This window comes from Anticarsia gemmatalis, chromosome 12 (genome assembly GCF_050436995.1).
Source record: "Anticarsia gemmatalis isolate Benzon Research Colony breed Stoneville strain chromosome 12, ilAntGemm2 primary, whole genome shotgun sequence".
Classification (NCBI taxonomy): Eukaryota; Metazoa; Arthropoda; class Insecta; order Lepidoptera; family Erebidae; genus Anticarsia; species Anticarsia gemmatalis.
In genome coordinates, this window is record NC_134756.1 from 5,125,006 (window position 1) to 5,148,682 (window position 23,677).

The window sequence follows — 23,677 nt, forward strand, 5'->3', positions numbered from 1 at the left end:
AGTTACTATTTCATAGTGTCGTAGGATAATTTACCGATTTTAAAATCGTCGATGCCGAATGACGATTTCAAAATCGGTATCTAATGGCTGGCGCCAATTCGGAAAAACTTTTCATCTAGAGCAGTGGTTCCCAACCGGTGGTCCGCGGACCACCAGTGTTTTGCGGAAGTCAAAATGTGGTCCGCGAATGACTTTAAAATTTTCAATCTTCAGGATTTTTAAAACACTCTATCTTTAATATACCAACATAGTGGTCCCTGATAACAAGAATAATATAAAAGTAGTCCCTGGTAACAAGAATGATATAAAAGTGGTCCTGGACTAAGAAAAGGTTGGGAACCCCTGATCTAGAGAGACATAGAGGGTTTTGAGTTATCAAATTCTGTGCAGAGATGTGGTTAGTAAATTCCTTGAAATAAAAGTTGTTGTGAATAATAAATAATCATCAGATAGGCTGAAGATAATAAAATAGTGGCATTAGCTTTATCATAACGGTTTATATGAAATCCTCAAGTGTTAACATATCATAATCCTATAAAAGAGACTTCAATGATTGTTTTTCTTTACTTCATGAGCACAATTTATCTAATCTAATATTGAATACTGTTTTATAGCTTGTCGGACACTGTAAAAGACGTCATCTCTCAATGAAGTAATCATACAACATTTCCTTTAAACTGTCTGCTATTGACTGCTATTAATGTGATCGACTTCTTACTCAATCTCTTATATAATGATCATTAAGTACTATCTTATAATAAAGAAAAAATCTGTTGCCTAATATAATTCAAGAAAACTCATGGCTAGCTTTGTTGTATACTAAGTGATGACCATTCTTTTCAAATGACTGAACCTCATTTACCCAATATTTTATTTATAATATTTTCTCCGCAAGTCAAGTACATATTGCTCGAGCCAATTGGCCAGGATAGTAAGTTGCATTACAGATCTAACCCTTTTCTCATTATAATGGGAGAGCCATACTCAGTGCTGGGACAGTAATTGGATAAATTAACTATTAAAATTTAATACCAACATTTGCAGCACAAGTACACATGACATTTGAAGTTCTAAATGTTCCTTCTTTTTGCTTAATAGTAAGTAGTTTGCAGGGTATACGAATAGTTTTATCTTTTACCTAAAAAAGTAACTCAGTTTGCTATTCTAAATATTCATGTAATTGAGGGACCCATAGAGCTTACATACTACATTTAAATAGTCATAAAACCTGTAAAGAGTACTTCTAAGAACCGTTATTGCAAATTAAATATTATCAAGCTATATTCTTATTTATCTTAATATTCAGCACCTTCCGATTCTTACTAACTCTGATAATCTATTCTTCTTTCATCATTGTATTCTCCTCTAAGTGAGTTCGAGGCGCCATGTAAAGATTTGTTACGGGCTGCAGTGTAGAGAGCACATTATTAAAAGCCATATTTTAAGCATTGAAATGGTCTAAAATTAACAATAATGCACTTTACACAACAAAAATATACCTATTTTCTATTTTTTCAAAACAACCGACGCTGACATTTTTGACAATTGACAGTTACAGCATAAAGTTATTGCCATTAAATGGATATTCGATAAAAAATAATTTCCAATTTATTATTTTATATTGTTAAAGATTTCAGTTATTATAAATCAAATTAATTTAAATCGATAGGTGCCCATAATTATTTGAATCTGCAAGATAACTAAAAATTACAATTCTCTTAATTTTAGTTCATTTAAATAATTTGGTGTGAATTACTTTTAGTCAATAAGAAATACAAAGTATTTGTTTCTATTAAAAGTAAAAATTAAATTGATTTTATAAACACCTAGCTGACCCGCGCAACTTCGCTTGCGTCACATGAGAGAGAATGGGTCATAATTTTCCCCGTTTTTGTAACAATTTTCTTTGTTAATCCGCTCCTATTGGCCGAAGCATGATGTTATATAGCTTATAGCCTTCCTCGGTAAATGGTCAACACAAAAATATTTTTTCAATTCGAGCCAGTAGTTCCTAAGATTAGCACGTTCAAACAAACTCAGCTTTATAATATTTGTATAGATAAGAGAACCTCGTAGCTAAGTAACAACCGCGTGCATCCACCTCTAAGGTTAAACTACGCTTGCCGAGGTTGTTCCGTGGATGGGTGACCATATACTATAATATAATACTCATAACTACTTAAAAGAATATACAATTAAACTAACACGAAATTCTACCAAATACCACTAAATGGGTATAATATTAACATTAAATACGAAAATAATGTAATTAAAACTACTTACTTAAAAGAATATACAAACAAATTTATTTTAACTAACACGAAATATTTAGTGGAAACTATTTCAAACTAATATCAATTCGAAAGAGTATAACCTCAACTGATTAGAATAACGTTAGTAGTATAATAATCAAATTTCGGTTAAAAATCTCCAAAGCGTAGGCTTACCCAGCTACGACATAAAACGTAATGATAGTGCGATTTAATATTGCCAGTAGCGCCATCTAGTGAAAGCGCCAGTGCAACCGCAAAGCGGTGGAGCGGTTTCTTCCGATTGTCGCTGTTTTCCGTGGGAATGAGATATTTTCCCGGAGTAAAAAGTAGCCTATGTCCTTTCTCGGATATCAAAGTATTTCCATACCAAATTTCACGCAAATTGGTTCAGTAGTTTAGGCGTGATTGAGTAGCAGACAGACAGACAGACAGACAGACAGACAGACAGACAGACAGACAGAGTTACTTTCGCATTTATAATATTAGTATGGATTATATCGTTTAACTTTTATAAAATATCTTTGAAAATAAAAGCCAGCAAAACACAAAACCACCGAGCAGACTGTGATTACAATTTCCGAACGTAAAACTGATCGACCAATAGCAGCGCAGCTTACGACATTTTATTCGTAACGTACTGAAATTTGAAAACAAACGTTCAAGGCTCGTTAGATTTTGGATACAAGTCCGTGGTTATTTTGGAATATTTGAGTATTTTGAGTTTGATTAGTGATTTTTGAAAAACTGCCAACCAAACATTATATTGTGAATCCATGTGACTATAGTTTATAGAAAATAAGTGAATAATTCTACAAAATGATCACATTAACCGAAGATGTCAACAAGCTATTGTAAGTTTTCAATTTATTCAAATGTGAATTATCAAGAATATATAAGAATTCAGTTCTTAAAACACGTATTTGGTGCAGGATTCCATAAAAGAGTTTTAATTGCATGAATGTTCATACTTCTTAAAATATGGACTGGTTTGCTAAAGCTTTAACTAGTCAAGGCGTCTACAAATTCCCACCGTTACATTTACGTAGCTAAAATTTGATTTAACGTTAAAACAATGCATGGCAGTGTTTATTATATTTTAGTCGACTGGTTTTCACTTAACTTTTAACAGTCAATTCGTAAATACCGGAAATAACATTTAATATCTAACGTCTATTTGTAATTCAAGTTGTGTAGCATTTGTCGGGTGTGAACTTGGACTCACCGAGCTTGTAAGAGTGAATAATAACATTTCCTCACTGTTTCACCTGTTAGAACCTCAGACTTGTCAAAGCTGTATATGAATGTATTGATATGCTCAAGTCTATAGTTTCTTTCTTTGTGTAGCTAGTATACACCACTACCTACTACCTTAGCATGTTTGAATTACATATCAGTATGATATTTGGCTCATTCCATGATAAACAACAAGAAAATAGTTACTTTTATGCTTGTTAATTTCTTGAACTGAGTATATTCTTAAATAATAAGTAAATTGATTGTAATGAGATCTTTCCTTCACACAACACTATCTATTCAGTCATTAACTCATTACTTATGCTAAACCATAACAGACAGTCAAACAAGTGACAAGTAGCACATTGAAACTTCTATAAATGTATACTACTTGCATAAAAACTATTTACAAATTAACATAATGTTTTGTCAAGCAATGAAGTCCTCATGGAGATATCTCAAAATGTTCGTGCCATGATGGAGGAGCTCTGGCTGAACTGGTCTCACCTTGGAGTAGATGATGCCACAAAGGTGAACAACATCACCAAACTGGTGCAGATTGAGAAGGAGCTGCACCGGGATGTCATCTCTGAAACCAGGCAGAAGCTCAAGATTATGCAGGGACAAGTTGATAGTAAGTAATTGAATGGATAACTTGAGGATGGAACTAAAATGTGTGTTCTTCATTTACCTATTTCCTATGCTTTTGTGTCTGTGGCTGTGTGTTATGGCTGTTATATGCTATGTGAATTCTTATCCTTGAATAGCAGAAGATTGAACTTAGTGTCCAGTAGAGTTGTAAAATATCATGCTAGTATTTTATTGTTTTCTACTTTGATACAAGAATTATCTGTAGAAATAGAATTATGTAGGTATAATTGCATGTTTAATACTTTGCATTATAATTTAACAGAACTGAAAGAGGAAACTGAAGAGCTGAGCAGATGTCTGTCTGTTGACATCACTATATTAGACTTCAAGGACGAGATGATGTTGGTTGAGTACAAGAGGGAATTAGAAGAACAGATTGCAGGGTAAAGTATTTACTTTATTTTAGTTAAATAGGTACAAAATAAAACAAAAACCAGTGATTTATATATATGTTTCATATGTAGAGCTATTACATATGTCTCAAAATATATTTTTTCAGTCTCTAAACTTTTTATTGTAAGATATTTCAAACCAAAATATAACTTAATACAAGTTTTTTATCACTAAACACACAGTCTTATTGCTTATTTTACGTTTTTCATAGTCTTACATGTCTAACAAAACCATATGCTGTGTTGCATAATATGAATAGTGACATGTAACTCTTATCTTACATCTAAGTTGACGTTACAGTTTTTCTCAAGCAAATTATTTCCAATTACATATCACTTTGTATACAGTACATGGGAAAAGTGCTGTCATTACATTTCTCAGGCGATGCTATCTTTCATTTTCACAACATACTTGCTACTATCTGATCTTTTTGGTAGCAGCTTAGCTTATAGGTAAACTAGTTTTCTTCATCATCTTTACACCAAAAGTGGTTTGTGTTGTGTTAAATTAAGTATGATTTTTTTAAAGTGCTAAAGCAGTTTAAAAAAGTCATACTTAATTGAAGCTTACTATAGTTTCAGATAAGTATAAAGGTGTCTTCATGCTAATTCTATCAATGTCTAAGACTCACTAATCAGCTGTTGCCTTTAGGAAATATCCATGAAATGATTCTGCAGTTTAAAAGATGTATATTAGTATCGTGCTTGACAAATTGCTTGCACCAGTTCTCAGTATTTCTAATAAAATGATGACAAAGCTAATTTGTTGGTTTTACTTATAGATATAGGGAGCAAGTAGAACAGCGTCGTATGAAGATGGAAAGATTGCTGGAGTGGCAGCGAGACCTTGCTGAGAAGCTTGGAGTCACCATCCAAGAGCTGCAGGAAGTTCCCCTTCCCTCTGAAGAGGAGCTGGATCGATTGAAGGAACACCTAGAGATGCTTCAGGCTGAGAGAGACAAAAGAGCTGAGATATTCTTGAATATTCAAGTTGAAATCAAGGATATCATGGGTAAGAAGAGATTTTTAATCTTTATTTTATTTATTTTGGTTTTATAGAGATTTCTTAGTCTTGTTTCATGAGTATATGGTCAGATAGGTTTAAAGTTCTAGTTATTTACATTTTATAAGTTCCTTCTTATTAAATATCCAAAAAGACGTGTAGTCTAGAATTGTGTTACACACAATTGCGAAACACATTTGACCTTCACATATTTTTTATGTTTATTAAAAGATGTATTTAATTAATGAGCATTATCATAACTACTTATCTAATATTTAATTAACAGCTTCTATTTGTAAACATATCTTAATAAAATTTACTCATTTTACAATGCATAACTTTGTATGAAACTGTCGAATAAAATAGAATTTAGAGTTCATCTATCTATTTGGCGTCAGAATAAATTAGCATACATTATTTTCAGATAAACTAAGAATCAAGCCGCAGAACAAATTCGAGCATATTGTGACGTCATCTCTATCAGTGGACTTCAAGGTGACTGATCTCAACATGGACCGACTTGCGAAACTTCAGCAGGACTTGCAAGAGAAATATGAACAAACTAACAATAGGGTAAGTTTGTTTCTGTTTTATTTCTTATCCTGGTTTTATTTTTTGTAAGGGTAGGCGCTTCAGCGGCGTCTACTATCATTAATATGACGCACGCACCTTTTTGTAAAGACTTCCTTAAAACTATGAACTAGCTATTATTGGTGATAATTTAAAAGTCATGCCCTAATTTAAATTGATTCTTTAGGTGTTAGAACTCCGTGAGCGTCTCGCCAAACTATGGGACTGCCTCGATGAAGACCAGATCTACCGCGAGAACTTTCTGCACGCACATCCTGGTTGTCACCCGCAAACCGAAGCCGCCATCAAAGAGGAGATTAAACGCTGCGATCACATCAAAAGGCAGAAGATTCAGGTAAAAACCTTAGAACATATTTTTTTCATCTAGGTTTCTGAAATTGCCTACGCGTGTTCCGTTTGTAAGTGTTAAACGGTCATTATGCCTCTTCCATCATATTGTTTGCGTGTGATTGCAGTTCGAGTTATTAGTCTGTTAGAGCATAGTACCTACTATAAATACTGCACATCTCAAATTAAGTCCATAAGTCCCCAACCCGCACTTGGCCAGCGTGGTGGACTCAAGGCCTAAACCGCCCCTCATTACGGGACCCTTGATCAGGAGTGGGACAGTAATGGGTTATTAAAAAAAGTCTCAAATTGTTTTAGCTGGCTAAAACCCTTGCAATTTGTTATGGCATTAACATACTTCTAATTTACATAAAATTTTAATACTGACCAATCAAATTCAAATTCCTTAAGTGTACCAGTCACACAGGAACTTTCAACAGCAAAGTTTCGACACTTCTGGATAACTGATGACTGTGAATAACCCACTATTACATGACCGATTTAAATATTCATATTAATTCATGAAAATGTATCGGCTATAACGTATTTTAGATTGATCTGCGATATTAATCCGTATTATGTAAAATTGTTAACCGGCTGGCTATTTGAGCATGACTGAATAATAAATCGGTTTACTTTCACACTAGACGTTATTGGTTTAGATTGCTGATGTCTTATGTTATGTTGTGAATTCTAATTGTTAGACAAGCTAATCTTGTTCGTAGTAAAGTATCGAATCTACTTTCGTGATAGTTTTTATAGAGCATGAATATTCACTTACATTGCTAAAGAGACCTGTTATTTTGGCTTACTGATGATTTTTGTAATCTTGATATTTGCCTTTAATTAGATGTAGTTCTAAACATTCCAATTTCACAAGTTAGCGTCTTAAACTAATAATTTTGCTTTTGGTACTGAGTAAATGATGCATAAAGTATTTAATTTATTGACAATTTAATTGGTGCTTTTACGCTGCTTACACCACACTGAAAATATATCGATATAATTTAAATTTTACGCCCACTGACCGTTATTAAATGGTTACTGAGTTAATAACTCGTAAAGGCAAAAGCAGCTCTAATATCTTCCTGTATTTGTTTTGTAAGTCAAGCTAAGTTAAACTAGATCTAAATTATTATCGTTGAACTATTTAACTTCCTAATATTTATAGTTATTTAAATCTTAAGTTTTAAGAATCTTGGATAGGCATGTTATGTCTTCGTCTTCATTGCCATTTACCATCAGGTGAGACACACAAATGCCTGATAATAGTTCTTCCTTTCAAGTTTTCAATGGGTTGTCAACCTTGTATTTGCCTACATATGTTTTTTTTTGTATAGGTGTTCGTAGCAAACGTGCGTACAAAGATAAAGCTGATGTGGGACAGCGTGATGTATTCGAGCCGCGAGCGTGAGGAGTTCGTGCATTATTACCAAGACATCTTCACTGAGGACACGCTGACGCTACATGAACTTTATCTTGAGAAGATTACTAAGTTCTATAATGATCACAAGTAAGTCTTTCTTAGATGAAGCAATTTTATCTTTTTTTTATATTAGTATATGTCTTTTTTCTTGATATATCTATGTAATCAAGAGGTTTTATTCGCTTTTTTATTGTGAGATTGTCTTCCTGTTGGTGACTTGCTCTTGCAATACACTTTACTAGTTACGCTCAAGTTATTTTACGATAAAGTTTACGGCATCGGTGACAATCATGAGTCCAAGAATATTACGTAAAATAATTGTAAGTGTAAATTCTTATGTTCAATTGTTTAGGCACATATTCGACTTGGTGGTGACACGCAAGAACCTGTGGCTAAAGATGACCGAGTTAGAAGCGCGCGCTACTGAACCAGGTCGTTACCACAACCGTGGGGGTCAACTTCTGCGAGAAGAGAAGGAGCGAAAAGCTATTGCTAGTAATGTAAGTAATTTATATTAATATACAAAGATTACTTAAGTATTTACTATAGCTTATCTCGATGAAACTGAATTACTATTGTGCTTATTGTCTGATACTAGAGAAGCCCTAGGTTGGATTTAAAGTAACCAGTTACTAGACAATTTTGTATGTATAACGCTGATGGCAACTTTCGTTTTAGCTACCTAAAATAGAAGCGCAAATCCGTGAACTGGTGACAGAGTATGAAGCTAAAACTGGGAACACCTTCACTGTTGATGGCAAGCCTCTGCTTCAGCTCATGGAAGACGAATGGGAAACGAGAAAAGCCGTAAGTACATTATATCAAATCATTTTTACTTTTATTTTAAGTTACAGATCGAATCGCGCGAAGAATTAACTTTTGGTCTCGTAGACTTTGTCAAACGACTTATAACAGTGAAATTATGAGTGTTTTGTGGTTCTGAGTGGAAATTGAACACGCGCAGCTAGGTTTCATTCTGCCACAGACATCTTAATTATCCCTTATTTTAATAAATTTCACAATAAAAAAATATTTGTTTACTCTCAGGAGCGTCACAACAAGCTGTCAGCCCGCAAGCAGGCGCTGACGCCGACCACGCCACTGTTCCGTTCGCTCGCTACGTCACCACTCGGCAAACGTAACAGAACCGCGGCTGGGTTCGCCGCCACCGCTGAAAAGAACAGGTAATGATTTATTTATTTTATGTTCATTATACTTACATTCATCATATGTCTACATTATTTATGCTTTCTTCATTAAATTTAATAATACAAACATCGTTCTTTAGCATTGAACACATTCATTAGAAACTTATTGAGTCTTTGCATTGCTTAGGGCCATAAATCTTCTGCTTATACATTATCATAATAAACCATTTTATCATTATTTTCAAGGCAAACAAATATGCTTTTCCCTTCATAAAGTAACATCTTTATTTCATCTGTCACCGTATACATTTCATTTAGTTTTAAGCATAGTCGCATTGACTGTAAGCAGGACTTTTAATTGTTAGGCCGCCGTCGAAGCGTCAACTGATAACGGGCAGCGCGACTAAAGCTGTGACTACATTCACTAACAACTTGTCGGCGCTCAAGAGATCTGCTATCTCCACTGTTAAGAGGTAAGTTACCTTGAAAATCAAACAAATAATATATAACACGTATATTTTGTTATGTCGGAAAAGAAATCGTAATAGTATATATTTACAATCTTCATTTCTTTTTTACATTTACGTTTGAATTGCCTTTTTAAAATTATGAAGTTACGATAAGTTATTATATCGTTTGACGGGTTAATAAGCCGATAGATTTAGCAATTTTTTTATAAACATTAATTGAATTTCGCATAACGACCTCTTTATTTAATAAGCAATAAAGCTACGTTATAAATTTAGAGGAGATCCGCGTTACTCATTATTTCATCAGTATAAAAGCAATAATTAGTTACCTCACACGGTTTCGCACGCAATACATAGCTCGGATAATATTTTTCATTCCTTTGCTATTTCAGTGCGCACTTGTGAATGACGTGAAAATATTACGTCATAATCGTTGAGGCAAGTTTTTGATTGATGATATGTAGTGTTCGAAAAATAATCCGACTTTGATGAACCTCGTTTGTTGTATAAGTAGAGGGAATGAGAAATGTTACAACCTTATATAAGTCGTTATTATACATGTAGAGCTAATAGTACATTATTACCGCTTCATTGTTCAGAAAAGCATGAAGTAATTATACTATCAAAATATGTAATTTAGATAGCAGGTGTAGATCGAGTTTAGTAGATAACGAGTATTTTTAAATAACTTACGGCGATACCATTTTGTAACTATCCTGTAGCTGTAGTAGCACCTAAATAGAAAAGTACTTTCATATTATGTAGCATGTAGTTAATCATTGCAAAATTAAAAAAAAATTTGGAACTGCCATCTCCATTTCTTTTGTACTTGTTTCTTTCGGCAGGTTATCGACTGTCTTGATTAAAAAAAAGGAGAATATAGGCATTCTATTTTTAATATTGATGTGGTCCGAAAATAACAATTAATTTTTAACATCAGGCGTATTAGCGGGCGACTGGCAGCAAGAGCGGTGGCGGAAGGTAAACTTTGTCCTGAAGCTAAGAGGAAACTGGACTATGGGGGTGACGTCAAGAAGACGCCCAAAACCGTCAATGGCAGTATTCTGAAACACAAACGCACGGTGAGTTATTACTATAAGTACTGCTTATACTTTTGCAAGCTGATTATTCTGAATAGATTGAGCCGTACGGAAATTAATATGTAAGTAAGTGTAGACTAATTTATGCAGTTTGATGCACTAATAAGCGCTTTGTTAGATTGACCGTAATGTTAGGTAAATGTAGAATTTTAATTATTGAAAAAATACTTTGGTAGCCTTCACTTGGTACCTTGTGTATAACAAGTAAACAATAATAAAAACTTTCAGGTCTAGTAAGTTTAAAGTAATTGTTCAATGTCCTTTTCCTAGTCTCTCGGCAAACGTCGCAGCGCAGGCCGTCGTTCAATGAACGCGACTCGTTCTACCGCGTCACAGGAGGAAGACAGACATACTAACAAGGACCCACTGATGGAGACCACACTGCTCACTACCTACACTGATTTCAAGGTGAATATTACTGTACTACAAACATACATACATAAAATTACGCCTTTTCCCTGTAGGAGTATGCAGAGACCAAGGAGCGCTACTTGGTACTGTTGCATTTTTATAATGCAGAGATTATAAATTTAGCAGTGTATTGCCATCTTAACATAGCAGTTGAATTATGATATGATCTTATAATATAATTCATGTTTGTTATGTAATATTATTCTCATTTTCCAGGACGGCATCAACGAAAAACAAATCAGTCGCAGCTCCATGGCAAACCCGAAAGCGCACGAAGCTATCCTCCCCAACATCGTGTACCACACCATCGACGAGAAGACAGCTACCCCAAAAAAAACTCCGAGAGTCAAAACACCTCTGACTCCTAAAGTGGGCAAAGAGAATATACAGCAAGTTAATATGCCTATGACGCCGAAGAGCAATCTATTGTACACTCCTACTAGGCTCACTCGGTCGGCTCTCAAGCTAAATAACGACGGGTTTGCCACGCCTCGTGCTCCACTCAGTGCAAACAAAGTCAACCTCCAGAGACAAAACACAGTCGCCACTTTAACGGTCAAAACAACCCCCAACAATGTTAGCAGGTCTAAGTCCCACTCACATCTAGTGCGAGCAAAAAACCTTCCGCCTTTAATTTAAGAACTGACTGAGCATTAGTTTTTACATCTTAATATATTTACCTGTAAGTTTGTTTTATGTTCATGTATTAAGATGTTTGCGCTGTGCCTTAAAATAATGTTAGTTATGATTTTCGTAAGAGAATCCGTTTGTAATTATAGACCTTATTCAGATTTTTAATACGATTTACGTTTTGTGTTTGTCGATGGTTTGACTCAAATTTTGTGACATATTTAATAGATTTTTCGTCGTTGGTAATATAATTTTTGCTTGATGTATATTTGAATCTCTTTATTAATTATGTGCTCAGACATAGAATTCTTTAAGATATATCCAGTTTGTCTGTATTTGTGATTGATAAAGTATTTTGATTGATAGTTTTATAAGTTGCTTTCAGTTCTTAGAATCTTTTAGTTTTTCTTGCATTGGAATACCTAATCTTGTTTTAGTTTTAATCTTAGATGTATAATAACATTACATTCTTACTAACATTTTTGACACTGTTGGACAAACGATTTCTACTATTTTCTTTATAGGTCTTTATCCAAGTTTATGAGCACTGGAACAATTAAGTATGTTTGAAGTCATTGAAACTTAAGGACTCATTTTAAATGTAGGCAGCTTACGAGTCAGTTTTAGATAATTTTATTCAAAAAGTTTGAATATACCATCAGGAAGTGTACTTAATTTTATCAGTATTTTGAAAGTGATAAACAATTTCTTCACGAATTGACCTCACCTTTCCCTCTATGTCTAATTTATCGATGTGTCATTTAATTTAAACTAATGTATAATTTTAAATAATTTTATAATGTAAATTATGGTTGTAATATATTTGCATAGTTTAAAACAATTTGGGCTTTCATTTTCATGACCAACTAGCATAAGTATATTTATATAAACAACTTGACTGACAACTCAATATAACAAAGTTACTGCAGTCGATACATAAAGTTAAAATGTCCATATATTTTGATTATAAACCTAACAAATCTGGCAACAGATTTAGAAGGGCTGTGGAAAGCGATAGACATGATATAGAACTAATCTATAATAGGGAACGGACCGAAACGCTTTTCGATGAAGTGAATGTTGGTGCGATGATGTAAGAAGAAAAATAATTATATTAATATAATGAAAGTAACTCTGACTGTCTGTCTGTTCAAACTACCAATTTGCATGAAATATGGTATGGAGATATTTTGATACCCGAGAAACGACAACAGCTACTTTTACCCCGGGGAAATGACGCATTCCCATAAGAAAATTCTGGTGGTGGACGAGGTCACAGGAAAAAGCTAGTCAGCTATAAACAATACATGCTATCCTATTATCTAATATTAAAATAATGAATGATTTGAAGCATTATTGAGAGGAGATACCGTGCTTAACTTTGCTATCTACTCAGTAATGTGCTTCTTTCCAGCGAACTCTCAGTACTTTCAATATGCATGATAAACGAGCAAAATCGAGTGCTAGGTTTCATGGTGCTTGAAGATCACCCCAATATAAGTGGAGTCGATCCCGCACACTGGGAATGTTGGATAAGGAATCAATACCAGTACGTAGAAATTTTGATAAGTAGTCAATTTCAAACAGGTTTATGTAAGTCCTATGGTATAGAAATTCTAACCCCTTCCTTTGATAATACAAGAACTACTACTTTGGAAGTAGGTACCTACTTTTCTACAGCTAGTTTTTCAGCGTTAGTTTGAAAGACAGTTACTAGCTTCTTTAAGCTTTGCCCTTTGGGGTTATTAAATTCCTCGTACATCGGAGGGCACATGTTATTTGACGACTATAGACTTAATATCAAATTTCTTTTTCAGAAGATTCTACTTATCCCGCAACACACTGTTCATTCACTTCATGTGCTGCGCTGATTCAGTAGCGAGCGTATTCTTTGAGGAGGCTCTCATATCAGTGTTCTATAACGATGCATGCTTACTACATATCGTACTGGTTGTACCAGTAGGTTGCTCTGAAAGTAAGAAAGTTTATTGTTCTTTATAATAGCTAGATACTTGGTTCAAACGAGGCCTATTCCTAACTTTATACCGGTACTCCATTGACCAAACCCACCGTAACTCATCGGTTATTCTGCCAAAGACTCGCGTCCACCGTTTTTGCCAAAGAATTTTCCGTGACCATTTAACGTCGTGGCCATTAGAGAAATTAAAACAAACGTACCTAATTACTTAAAACCTGTTTACAGAAGTTTTACTAAGGCATGGAGCGTTTAAAAAATATAACTTTTGTAAGGTTGTCTCTAAACGGACTGAAGACAAACTAGTCACTCATTTGCTAACAGCTTTGAGGCAGGAGTTTTGTCCTAAGTTAAGAATGCGTCGAGCAGTGTGAGTATAATAATATCATGTATGGTTTAGTGCAAATTAAATATAGGTAACGGGAGCTACATGGTATATAAAAAAAGGTTTATGTTGGTAGATGAATGCATTGTCGGTTTAGATATTTGTTTCACAGCAACAGTGAATAGTGATGGACTTATTTAGAATCTAGGTTACTTTGTGTTGGTGACCCTTTGTTCAATTATTGGTAGCACCAGTAGCATTTATTAATATATTCATTAAATTTTAAAATCAGTGATACTTAATTCAGTCCTAATATCCAGGGAAGAAGACAACGATGATGTAGTAGAAATATTAGACAAGTCGAGCCCGCGCCTGAAAGATTTGTACGGCAAGTATTACATTAGCGAGATCATTGGACGTCACCCAGAAATGGAAAGGAAAATTCTTGTAGCCGATGTAAGAACTAAAATCTGTTTATTCTCCTTCTGGTAGGTGATGATATTTTGATAGTTCAGCTATAGTAATTTCAACGTAACCACTGCTTTGATTGAGATTTACTGGGTTCAATTCCTGAGTCACGACCAACATTAATAACACGTTAAAAATACTTAGTCTTAGAAAGATTTTCTTCAACATCGTGCTACTATCTGTGTCCATATTCCACTCCCCTAGATAATAAGAGTAGGAGTAAGTAGAGAGTGACAGTAACTTAACCTAAAAGCAATGTTAACAGGTCCAAGGGCGTGCAGTAGCCGTTATGGGACTAAACACAGAGATAAATTATAAGAAACTCCAGAGTACATACGAATTAAAACCTTTTAACGGACTTGTTGCGCCTACGCCTCTTGAAAAGGAACAATCTAAACGTTCAAACCAATTACTTAAAACCTTTGGGTGCGTACACAAAATAAAACATTATTGATAGATTACCTACTGAAATATTGTTTTACTAAAAATTACTTTGCCGGCTATAGGTATTCTGCGAAACGTTCAGTTACGACCAATGCCTCTAAATTTTGAATAAGATAGGTAAATCATTCGCACTTAGCACTGATACATTTTTCATTTTACAGAGAGCCTATACTAAAAGGCAAAGAAGACCCATTCGATTTTGTTAAAGAAACTCAGAGCCATCACATGTTTGCTGTAAGTTTATAACCATTAGACCAAGCTCGTTTTTTGTTAATGGAAGGTCTTAGTAGCAGTGCCTGGTAAATTTAATTAAAGAAATCCACAACCAGATTAATGTTCACTTGTTTAATTGGCACTAAATAGGAGGCTTAAAAAAAAGGACTACATAAGAGCATTTGTCTCATCTTGTACCTACATGTTTAATGAAAAATCTATGCATAACTTTAGAACATGCAGTCAGAAGCCGAAACAAATGATCCAAGTCCATCTTGTAAAGTAAATTTTCGCGACAACGCCAGAATGAGACACAGCTTAGACCACATTATAGTGAAGCACCACGATTCAGACGACTTGAGTGATAAGTTATATTTCTATCCGTCTTCGCCTCACATGTCACAAACTACGTTGCTGTCTATTATAAATATGTTGGACGAAGACCCTTTTGATTATGAGATCGTTAATATTGATAAAAGCTGGTTGACTGATACCGCGTCGATTGAAGAAGCTAATATGTTGAGGTAGGAGTATACTTAGTTGAACTTACATCGGTCTAATACCACCTCGGCCCTAGTCGGTCCACATTAAAGCACGAAAAAATTACGTCACCTTAAACCTAATGTGTAAAATAATATTGCGCAATAAAAACCCTCACAAATCATGTAAAATGTAATGATGCTCCTACTGGCTAGCTTAGTACCCAACTAATTGTTATGTATAGTGGCATAGTCTTATAGGCATTAATTTATTACCAGTCCAGTATTACAAAATTATGCTTATAACTACGACAAGCATAATTTTGTAATACTGGACTGGTAATAAATTAATGCCTATAAGACAATGCCACTATATATTGTTTTATCTTTGATTCAGGACAACAGTGTCGGTCGAGTATTTATTTTCCAATACCAAACGACAGTTGCGCGAAAAGAATGTTAAAAGTGTGTACCTTCCTCTTATACTATGGAGTCATTGTCGTACCTAAAACCCGCAGACTAAGTACCTATAATAATATTGTATTACAGGGAACAAAAAGACTAGTAGAAACGTGAAAATAGCCGAACGAGCATCAACCACACACCATGGAATTAAGAATGCGTTTATGATAGAGTTATTTGCACTTCGTGATGATATCGATGAAAGGTAAAAGCTTGAAAGTACTTTCTGGTACTTGTGGGTATTATTGGAATTTGCTGTAGCCGTAGTAACAGGCAGTACTCTATATTCACAGCAACAAAAAGTTTTAACTTATGATTTTATATGCAGTATTTTAGTAGGTACTCTTAGAAATATGTGTGTTGGTAAAGGCACCTTTTACGTAAAGTATGTAGTTGATTTCAGGGAATAGCATTGTGTTTCAGACATTCATACGATATGTTGGAGGCAGCCTTTGAGATTATGAAAGAGTTCGATTACTGTATCATCCGAGTACCGACTTCCGAGAAGAGCTTTCATTTGTTACAACATTTCTGTGTAAGTTTATTAAAGATTGGTATGTAGGTACTATGCCTCTCTATTCTATGTATAGGCATACTAGCAACTAGATGCGTTGTTACGTAGATAGGTAATAAATAGCTAGATAAATTATGAGTATCTATGACTATCACAAGCGGCGTTTATAAAAGAAGGGTTATAGGTACTCCATAAATAATGTGTGTTTACAGTATGTACCGACTAAAGCACGAGTGTGCAGTGAATATGCGCTTTACATAGCCCATAGAAGTTCTATATTTGGGTAAGGCTTTATATAAAAAATCTACCTTTTACGTCTTTTATTTACTGTTACATTACTAGAGAATTAAAATACTTCTATATGGTTTAGGAAACTTCGAGTCCGCGAAGCTGAGATGATAGATATACCAGAAATAGCGACTTTGTTGCACCCACTGGATGGCGCAGATATATTGCTAGCAGTGAAAAATATCATATACGATAACAGAGAGAATCAAGCTTATGTGTTTACAAGCGGGATGAGCGTAGTTGGTGTTGGCATATTGGAGTATGTAATGCTTATACTTCTTTCAGTTTTCAGTCATATCAGGACAATATAAATAATATCTCTACATTCAGTGTCGTTGACCTGAAGCCCTAATTACTAATTAATTAATTATTAATGTACTAGAAGTATCTAATTCCTTTTATACCTTCTTTGCCTGATATTTTACAGGCTTCCAGAAGAAATCGAATACTTAAGAGGGCGTTACAACATAGACGCGTTTCAGATACACAAATATCGTTACCAAACCAACGGTGTGGAAGCTGGATACGCGAATATAAAGGCTATCATAGCCTATCCCACTTTTGAGCCCCATTACAGGTTCTTCGCGAGGGAATTGATGAGACTTTCTGGGAGCAACACTTTGATGTGGGTTACTGCTTATAGGAATAAATGGGTAATGATTTTCTATTTGGATCACTGTCTTTACCAGTATAATTTTCAACCTTTTAAAATAGACTTTTGATGATAATGATATACTAGATAGTAGCTAACTTACGTTTTTAAACTATTGCGGTTCGCGTTGTTAGATATATGTGGACTTTATTCAAGCGTAATTTTGCTACAAAAAGCTGCACCAAAATCGGAACTGTAACATAAATTTAGTTAAACAATTTTTTGATGTAAGTTCTCTCCAGATAACTGCCAGGATGCTTTTGATTTACAGACAATACATAAAGGTAATGCGATAGTTGCAGCAATGGTTCCTCTCACACCACGAAGATGTGAGATCGATGGTGACTCTATTCATGAACTAAGAAGACTCGCTACTATGAATCAAGCTATGTTTGTATAGATGATTTATTTCTTACCTGAAAGCTTATCTTGAAATTTCGAAATTCCACTGACATTTGTGCCAGAAATAAATAGTAATTTCTAAGCTGGTGCCAATAAGCTGAAAAACAAGAAATAAAAAAATATATAGAGCATTTTTAGATTAATTTTTTGTTGAAGTCTGTTAATTTTGTTAAAAGATAGCTTTTTTGGAAAGGTACCTTAACAGATGCAAATGCAATAAGTATGCCTAAATAGGATAAATTAAATCAAGTACAGAGACTAACAACGTTTTTTCAGAGTCCCGTTCAGTTCCTGGTTAATAGGTAAGAGGATCACTAGCATACCTAAAATGAACATCACCACAAGGATAGTAATTGTCGGCAGTTCTAGAACGGCTCTAGGATTCCTGAACGCTTTGTTGTTTGAGTAAGTAACTAAAATATAAATCATATTTTTATCACTTACTGCATTACCACATAGTTTATAAAAAAAAGCTCCCGATCATTAATTATTACAAGACAAAGACAGGTCCCAAAAAAACCATGTTGGTTTACGAGAATTTGTGCGTTAGTACCTACTCAGGAGAAATTGTATATGTTTAGCTAAGTAACCTATTTACATTGTACCTGTTCAAACTGTTTATAGATACACATTTCTTATATTCCAGTCAACCATCAACCTACCTAACGTTTACAAACGTAACAATCATATCAACCAACGGCCTGCCATACATGCGTCGATCAGACTCCGTGGCTGAGGACATGTTCCTACACTTCCATACAAATAAAGACAATTACTTGAAGAGCATCCCTTACTCGTACTACGTCAATGTGATACAAGGAAAAATGGCTGAAATCGATCTGTAAGTTTATATTCGGCAAAATTTTACAGCATCGCGGGTATTACGAAAGGTCTTTTCATATCACACCCCTAGATGAAAACTCTATGGTGTTCTAAGATACACAAAATCAGTTTTTATTCGTTTCTGATTTTTTTTTGATTTAGTGGAGTTTTCATCTGGGGTGGGATATATTACTTAGTAAAAGATCGATACATTTGGATCTTTGAAAAAAGGGCCTCGATGGTATTTTAATTTATCGGTCTGACGACTTTATATCCTTTAGCTCAGAGAAGATTTATAGAAAGGCTCGTACGATGTTTTTTTCGATACCCAACATCTAGTAAAACTATATTTTTTTTAAATTACTTAATGACTTTATGTATGTACGTAATGTGCTATCAGTGCTATTCATTTTTTCATTCCAGTCACGAGAAATTCGTTACTTTGACGAGCGGGAATCGATTTTACTACGACCTCCTGTTTCTGTTTTTCGGTAAACAGTATCAGCATCCGAATCACATGAAGCATTTGTTGGAGAGAGAAATAGAGTATCAGTAAGTTTTTACTTAGCACTTTGACCGACCCCGGAATTGGGTTTGTTCCCATTAGTTCTACTGAACAGTTCTACGAAAGAACTAGTGGGATTTTTTTTCTCACTAGTTCTAGAATTGCACCCAGAACCTAGAGGCTAGCAGTCACACGCCCAACCCAGAAGCAGTCTAGTCAATTACTAATTTATAAAGTACAAAAAAAAATCATCATTTTGCAGGAATAGAACAGAACCTAAATATGTGCCTCTAGACGTGCCAAGATACAGCGATACTGAGATTCAGATCACATCAGACGATACTCCTTACAACGTGTTCATTATCAACCATATTATAGACGCGCACAAATCTCTGGAGTTTGCTAAAGATCATATTTGGCAGGAAGACTGTAAGAAATGTTATCTTTTTTTAGTTAAAATTTACTACTATCAGCTAGTATAGAGCGTTTCTTGTTGATCCGGCAAAAGGCCAATCAGTCGACTTACGTCTTTATGACCGCATCTTACTTAGCTGATGGATATTCAGTCCAGTTAAATCTTTGAGACACCGATATATTAATAGAATTTAACCCCCGACTATGAAACCATTTGCTGTAATTTATTTACGCTAAACATGCAATTTGGTTATTATTATATTTTTTTAATTTTGCTCCATTCTCAAAAATCTACAAATAATCAAGTTTTATTTACCTTGCTGGTGTTGATATTTCAGTCAAAATAATAGTGTACGGTAATACTATACATGCTTACTTATGTGTTAACGCACTGCTGGAGATCGGCATTACGCCAGAGAACATCACTTTCATAGAATCTTTCCCGTCAGAGAATCCTAGGAAGACCCGTGTGCCGATATTTTGTAATACTTATGTAAGTTTTTAACTATTTACTATAATGTCTTGATTTTTATACATTCTTTAAAGTTCAAATGAAGTAAAACGATAAGTAAGATGGTACGCGAAAGTATTTAGGTTATACAAGTTACGGCTTTTCGAAACGAATGGTTGCATTTTCTGAAAGCCAAATTAACAAGAGATTTACTTATTTTATTTTTTTATTGACTTTAAAATATTTTTTGGAAATCTGGAATTCAGTAAATTTTATTAAAGGCTTTTAATTTCAGGTGGATCAGACAATTCAAGAAGTATTGAATAATTTGAAAATAACAGTGTACCGGTCCTATCACTTTGATAACTGGTTTGTTAATGAAGACAATATTGTCACACATGTGGACTTCTTCTCTTACGCACATTTCTTAAGGCTTGAATGTTCCCAGCTGTTTTATTATGGCACGAGGGGTATTGATATGAGAGCTTACGTTGGTACGTATTTCTACAAATTTATAAATATTTTTTGCATGTGCATGTATTTTGATACCGCAGAAAAAGTTCTAATAAATAAATTCGTGGTATTTAGGTACTAAATGTGATACAATTATGTTTATATCATTTATTGAAAAGCTGTGTAGATGGCGCTAGCTAGTTTAGGGGTGTAAAATTTTGTCTTTCAGTGTAATTTTTTAACTAAAATGCAGTGACAGTATTTTCTGCTTTGCCAGCTATCCACAAAAGCGGTCTACCATACGATGGAGGCATAATAATAGATAATGAGTGTCGTACACGTGACCCGAACGTTTACGCCGCAGGACCGAACACGCGCTATCACCGCGGATATTATTTGGACAAATACGTGCATAAGTACTACGACTCTTATGAAGTTGGACAAAAGGTATGCTAGTCGTTATAAACATGAAAATTCGTTAAAATAAGATTAAGAAACACTATCTGCTTCGACAAATAATTTGCATTTGCATGCTTTTAATTGATCTTTTGCTCATGGAAAAAACTGCAATCTTATAGTGCTAGCTTTCATACAATTCGGAGTATTTGATATTTTCTTTCTTTTTCTTATGTCTTTTTGGTGCGTTATAACAAATACATACCTACTTAGGTAGAATGTTTGAGAGGAATTTAATTTTAACATTTTACAGTTGGGCACCAGAATAAGGAATCGATTGGACCCGTTATTCTCTGAGAGTAGACGAGATACGGATAAGAAAACATCTAGCGTGAGCTTTGAAAAAGATAGTCAATCTTCTACCAGAAAAGATTCCTCAAAAGAGTAAGTTGTAAACACCATCAAGTGATACTTTACAATATGAAAAAAAATCTTGATTACAGTCCCAAATTTATACCAACATGGTAGATATCGAAAGTTAGCGTTCGAGAAACTTTTTTGTCCGGCTGAGTGGAATGTATCTTACTGCGTATCGACCAATAACATTGATTCCTCGAACGCGGTGTGAATATTTTAGGCGCTCTGATCGGTCAATTCACTATTCTACCTAGGGGGAAGATTTTCATAAAAATATTTTCCAGGGACTACAAAAAGCATATTTTAATGGAGCCGAAGCGACCCAAAGTAATGTACTGCGTATTGCCCGGAGGCCTGCGGTACTTAGAAGTTCGCGCTCCTGGCTTGAAAATTCCGCACCATTATGTACAATCCTTGGTTTATAATGTAAGTTATATAGATACCATAATAATGTATACTTCTATATTTGCTTACAATTCTTTTTAACAAGCTTTATTGGTAGGAGAAAAACAGTTTTGGTTAACTAAGATATTGTATTCTGTTACGATCAAATGTCTAACACAATCATATGAAAAACATTTGCTTGGCTTTTCTTTGGCTTTGATCTTCTCAAAGTTTTAATCTTATGAAACTCGGTCATTCACTGTATTTTGTAGGGATATGTTATGGAGACCTTTAAGAGAGGCTACTTCAAACTGCACTTGACTAGAGACTTCAAGGTGGATGGTGTCACATGTCTCAGTCCTGCCAAGTTTTCGTTACATAAGTTCACACGTCTATACGGACATTCTGCGAAGGTGCTCAAGAATGTTCACTTGAGATTTAGCGTGAGTAATATTGATTTACTAATTTTACTTTATAGTAATTTAAACTACTCCCAACTTCATCTTTTTATATTCATCGTATCTTAATCCTTACTGCTCACTTTTGTTTAACAATGTCATTAAATTAAATCTAGAATAACATTTGTCATCAATCATATGAAAAATACCAATTTTTAGTTTCAGTATTCTTGTGTAAACATTACGATGAATTTCAGCAAGACTTTTACAGTATCAAGCCCGTTACTCTATTAGCTTAGCACCCGATCATTTTTTACTCCACCTAAAAACGGTCAACTGCGTATAATTATTTCCCATTCATCACAGCTATGATCCGAGGTTTCTTATGACTTGCATTTATCACAATACGACTATCATTAATCCAACTATTGTATGTATATTTTTCATTAGGCGAAGAAATTGGATGACTTCTACGAATTCTTTAGAGCGCCTTGGGCGTTCTTTTTGTACCATGATCAAGCTGACGATTTGTTTGCGATGTCTAAGGAATTGTTTCCCAAGGTACCGTAATGTTTTCCTTTAATAAAATTAAATTGGTTTAATGTGTGGGATATTCTTTGTACAGTATTGTTTGGGTGTTTGAAATTTTTATGACTATTTTTGTTTTAGAATCCTCCGTCGACGAACACACTTAAAGAAGCATTGCAAAAAGTGAGTATTCTGTTTACAATAATGGTATACCGATCTTGGAGACGAGTTCGTATAATTTGTCTAAGTGGCATTAAGATTTCTGTCCGATTATATTATCACAAGCGTTAGTTTGCAAATCTTATATTTCTTCAGAGTATAAATAATGTAATTGTTAATTTGATTTTCAGGTTGGACAAATTGTTTATTATAATTATGCTAAATTGAAAATTTGACCTAACTGACTGTATATTCAGCTTCGCCGTATTTTTGTCAGAATTTAACACAGAATATGAAAATACGTTTGACGTTGGAAATAATTCATAAATAAAATTAAACCAATTTTTGGTTTCCCAGGCTCTCAAAGATCACTCGGAAATCCACGTGCCGGAGAATTTCCGTAGTTCTGCGTACGTGGAAGCGATCACCGATTACGTCATGGACTGGGTTTCACAGAACTACATCTTACTGCCCATGTATTTACAACCGTGGCACATTGCTGAGTTCTCACACGATTTGCAGGGTCTTCCCATGTTCAAGAAGAAGGAGGAGAATATATAATAATATGTTACGTTATGTCTTGAATTTGAAATAAATCTTTAAAGGAAATAGAGTTATTTTTTTTTTGATTATTGAAGTTGAAAGAATTGATATTGTTTGCAAAAAGTTTGAGGGATAACAAAATAATAAAAGACAACGAGAGTGGTTTGGCCTGACGAACTGCAATTATTAAGATTTTTGTTCCTACAAAATAAAGAGAAAGAAAACGCTCCGTGAATACTATGGGCACAAACAGGTGTTACCGAAAAATAATAAAAACTATTTTATGAAACTGAATCACCGCAACCGGTCACGAAAAAAAAGCACTTGTCA

General features: G+C 34.4%; 2 protein-coding genes across 2 annotated transcripts; both read left to right on the plus strand.

Moving 5' to 3' along the window:
- Positions 1–2,916: 2,916 nt before the first annotated feature.
- LOC142977163 (protein regulator of cytokinesis 1-like) lies at positions 2,917–12,496 on the plus strand. The gene is made up of 14 exons (XM_076120904.1): positions 2,917–3,124; positions 3,941–4,140; positions 4,420–4,540; positions 5,332–5,561; positions 5,977–6,125; positions 6,310–6,477; positions 7,811–7,983; positions 8,249–8,396; positions 8,575–8,703; positions 8,944–9,080; positions 9,410–9,517; positions 10,455–10,596; positions 10,885–11,022; positions 11,242–12,496. Exons 1-14 carry the CDS (start codon positions 3,090–3,092, stop codon positions 11,662–11,664), a joined length of 2,301 nt encoding a protein of 766 aa, XP_075977019.1. The 5' UTR covers positions 2,917–3,089; the 3' UTR covers positions 11,665–12,496.
- An 81-nt stretch (positions 12,497–12,577) lies between these two features.
- On the plus strand, positions 12,578–23,365 carry LOC142977379 (cilia- and flagella-associated protein 61-like). Its single transcript, XM_076121258.1, has 28 exons — positions 12,578–12,748; positions 13,070–13,204; positions 13,473–13,630; positions 13,859–14,000; positions 14,276–14,411; positions 14,689–14,849; positions 15,029–15,101; positions 15,315–15,604; positions 15,957–16,024; positions 16,109–16,226; positions 16,445–16,556; positions 16,748–16,818; positions 16,906–17,082; positions 17,251–17,476; positions 17,747–17,865; positions 18,154–18,282; positions 18,524–18,718; positions 19,123–19,251; positions 19,467–19,633; positions 19,957–20,111; positions 20,365–20,563; positions 20,800–20,969; positions 21,232–21,362; positions 21,620–21,761; positions 21,992–22,162; positions 22,568–22,678; positions 22,787–22,828; positions 23,162–23,365. Exons 1-28 carry the CDS (start codon positions 12,603–12,605, stop codon positions 23,363–23,365), a joined length of 4,077 nt encoding a protein of 1,358 aa, XP_075977373.1. The 5' UTR covers positions 12,578–12,602.
- The last annotated feature ends 312 nt before the right edge of the window (positions 23,366–23,677 follow it).

What these genes read in the sequence shown, in the direction of transcription:
- LOC142977163 (XM_076120904.1), top strand. Translation starts at nt 3,090, where the DNA reads ATGATCACATTAACCGAAGATGTCAACAAGCTATT. An exon ending in TTAGAAGAACAGATTGCAGG is followed by an intron (nt 4,541 to 5,331) that starts GTAAAGTATTTA and finishes TTTTACTTATAG; the next exon opens with ATATAGGGAGCAAGTAGAAC. An exon ending in TCAAAAGGCAGAAGATTCAG is followed by an intron (nt 6,478 to 7,810) that starts GTAAAAACCTTA and finishes TTTTTTGTATAG; the next exon opens with GTGTTCGTAGCAAACGTGCG.
- LOC142977379 (XM_076121258.1), top strand. Translation starts at nt 12,603, where the DNA reads ATGTCCATATATTTTGATTATAAACCTAACAAATCTGGCAACAGATTT. An exon ending in GGAAAATTCTTGTAGCCGAT is followed by an intron (nt 14,412 to 14,688) that starts GTAAGAACTAAA and finishes CAATGTTAACAG; the next exon opens with GTCCAAGGGCGTGCAGTAGC. An exon ending in AAAATGGCTGAAATCGATCT is followed by an intron (nt 18,719 to 19,122) that starts GTAAGTTTATAT and finishes TTTTCATTCCAG; the next exon opens with TCACGAGAAATTCGTTACTT.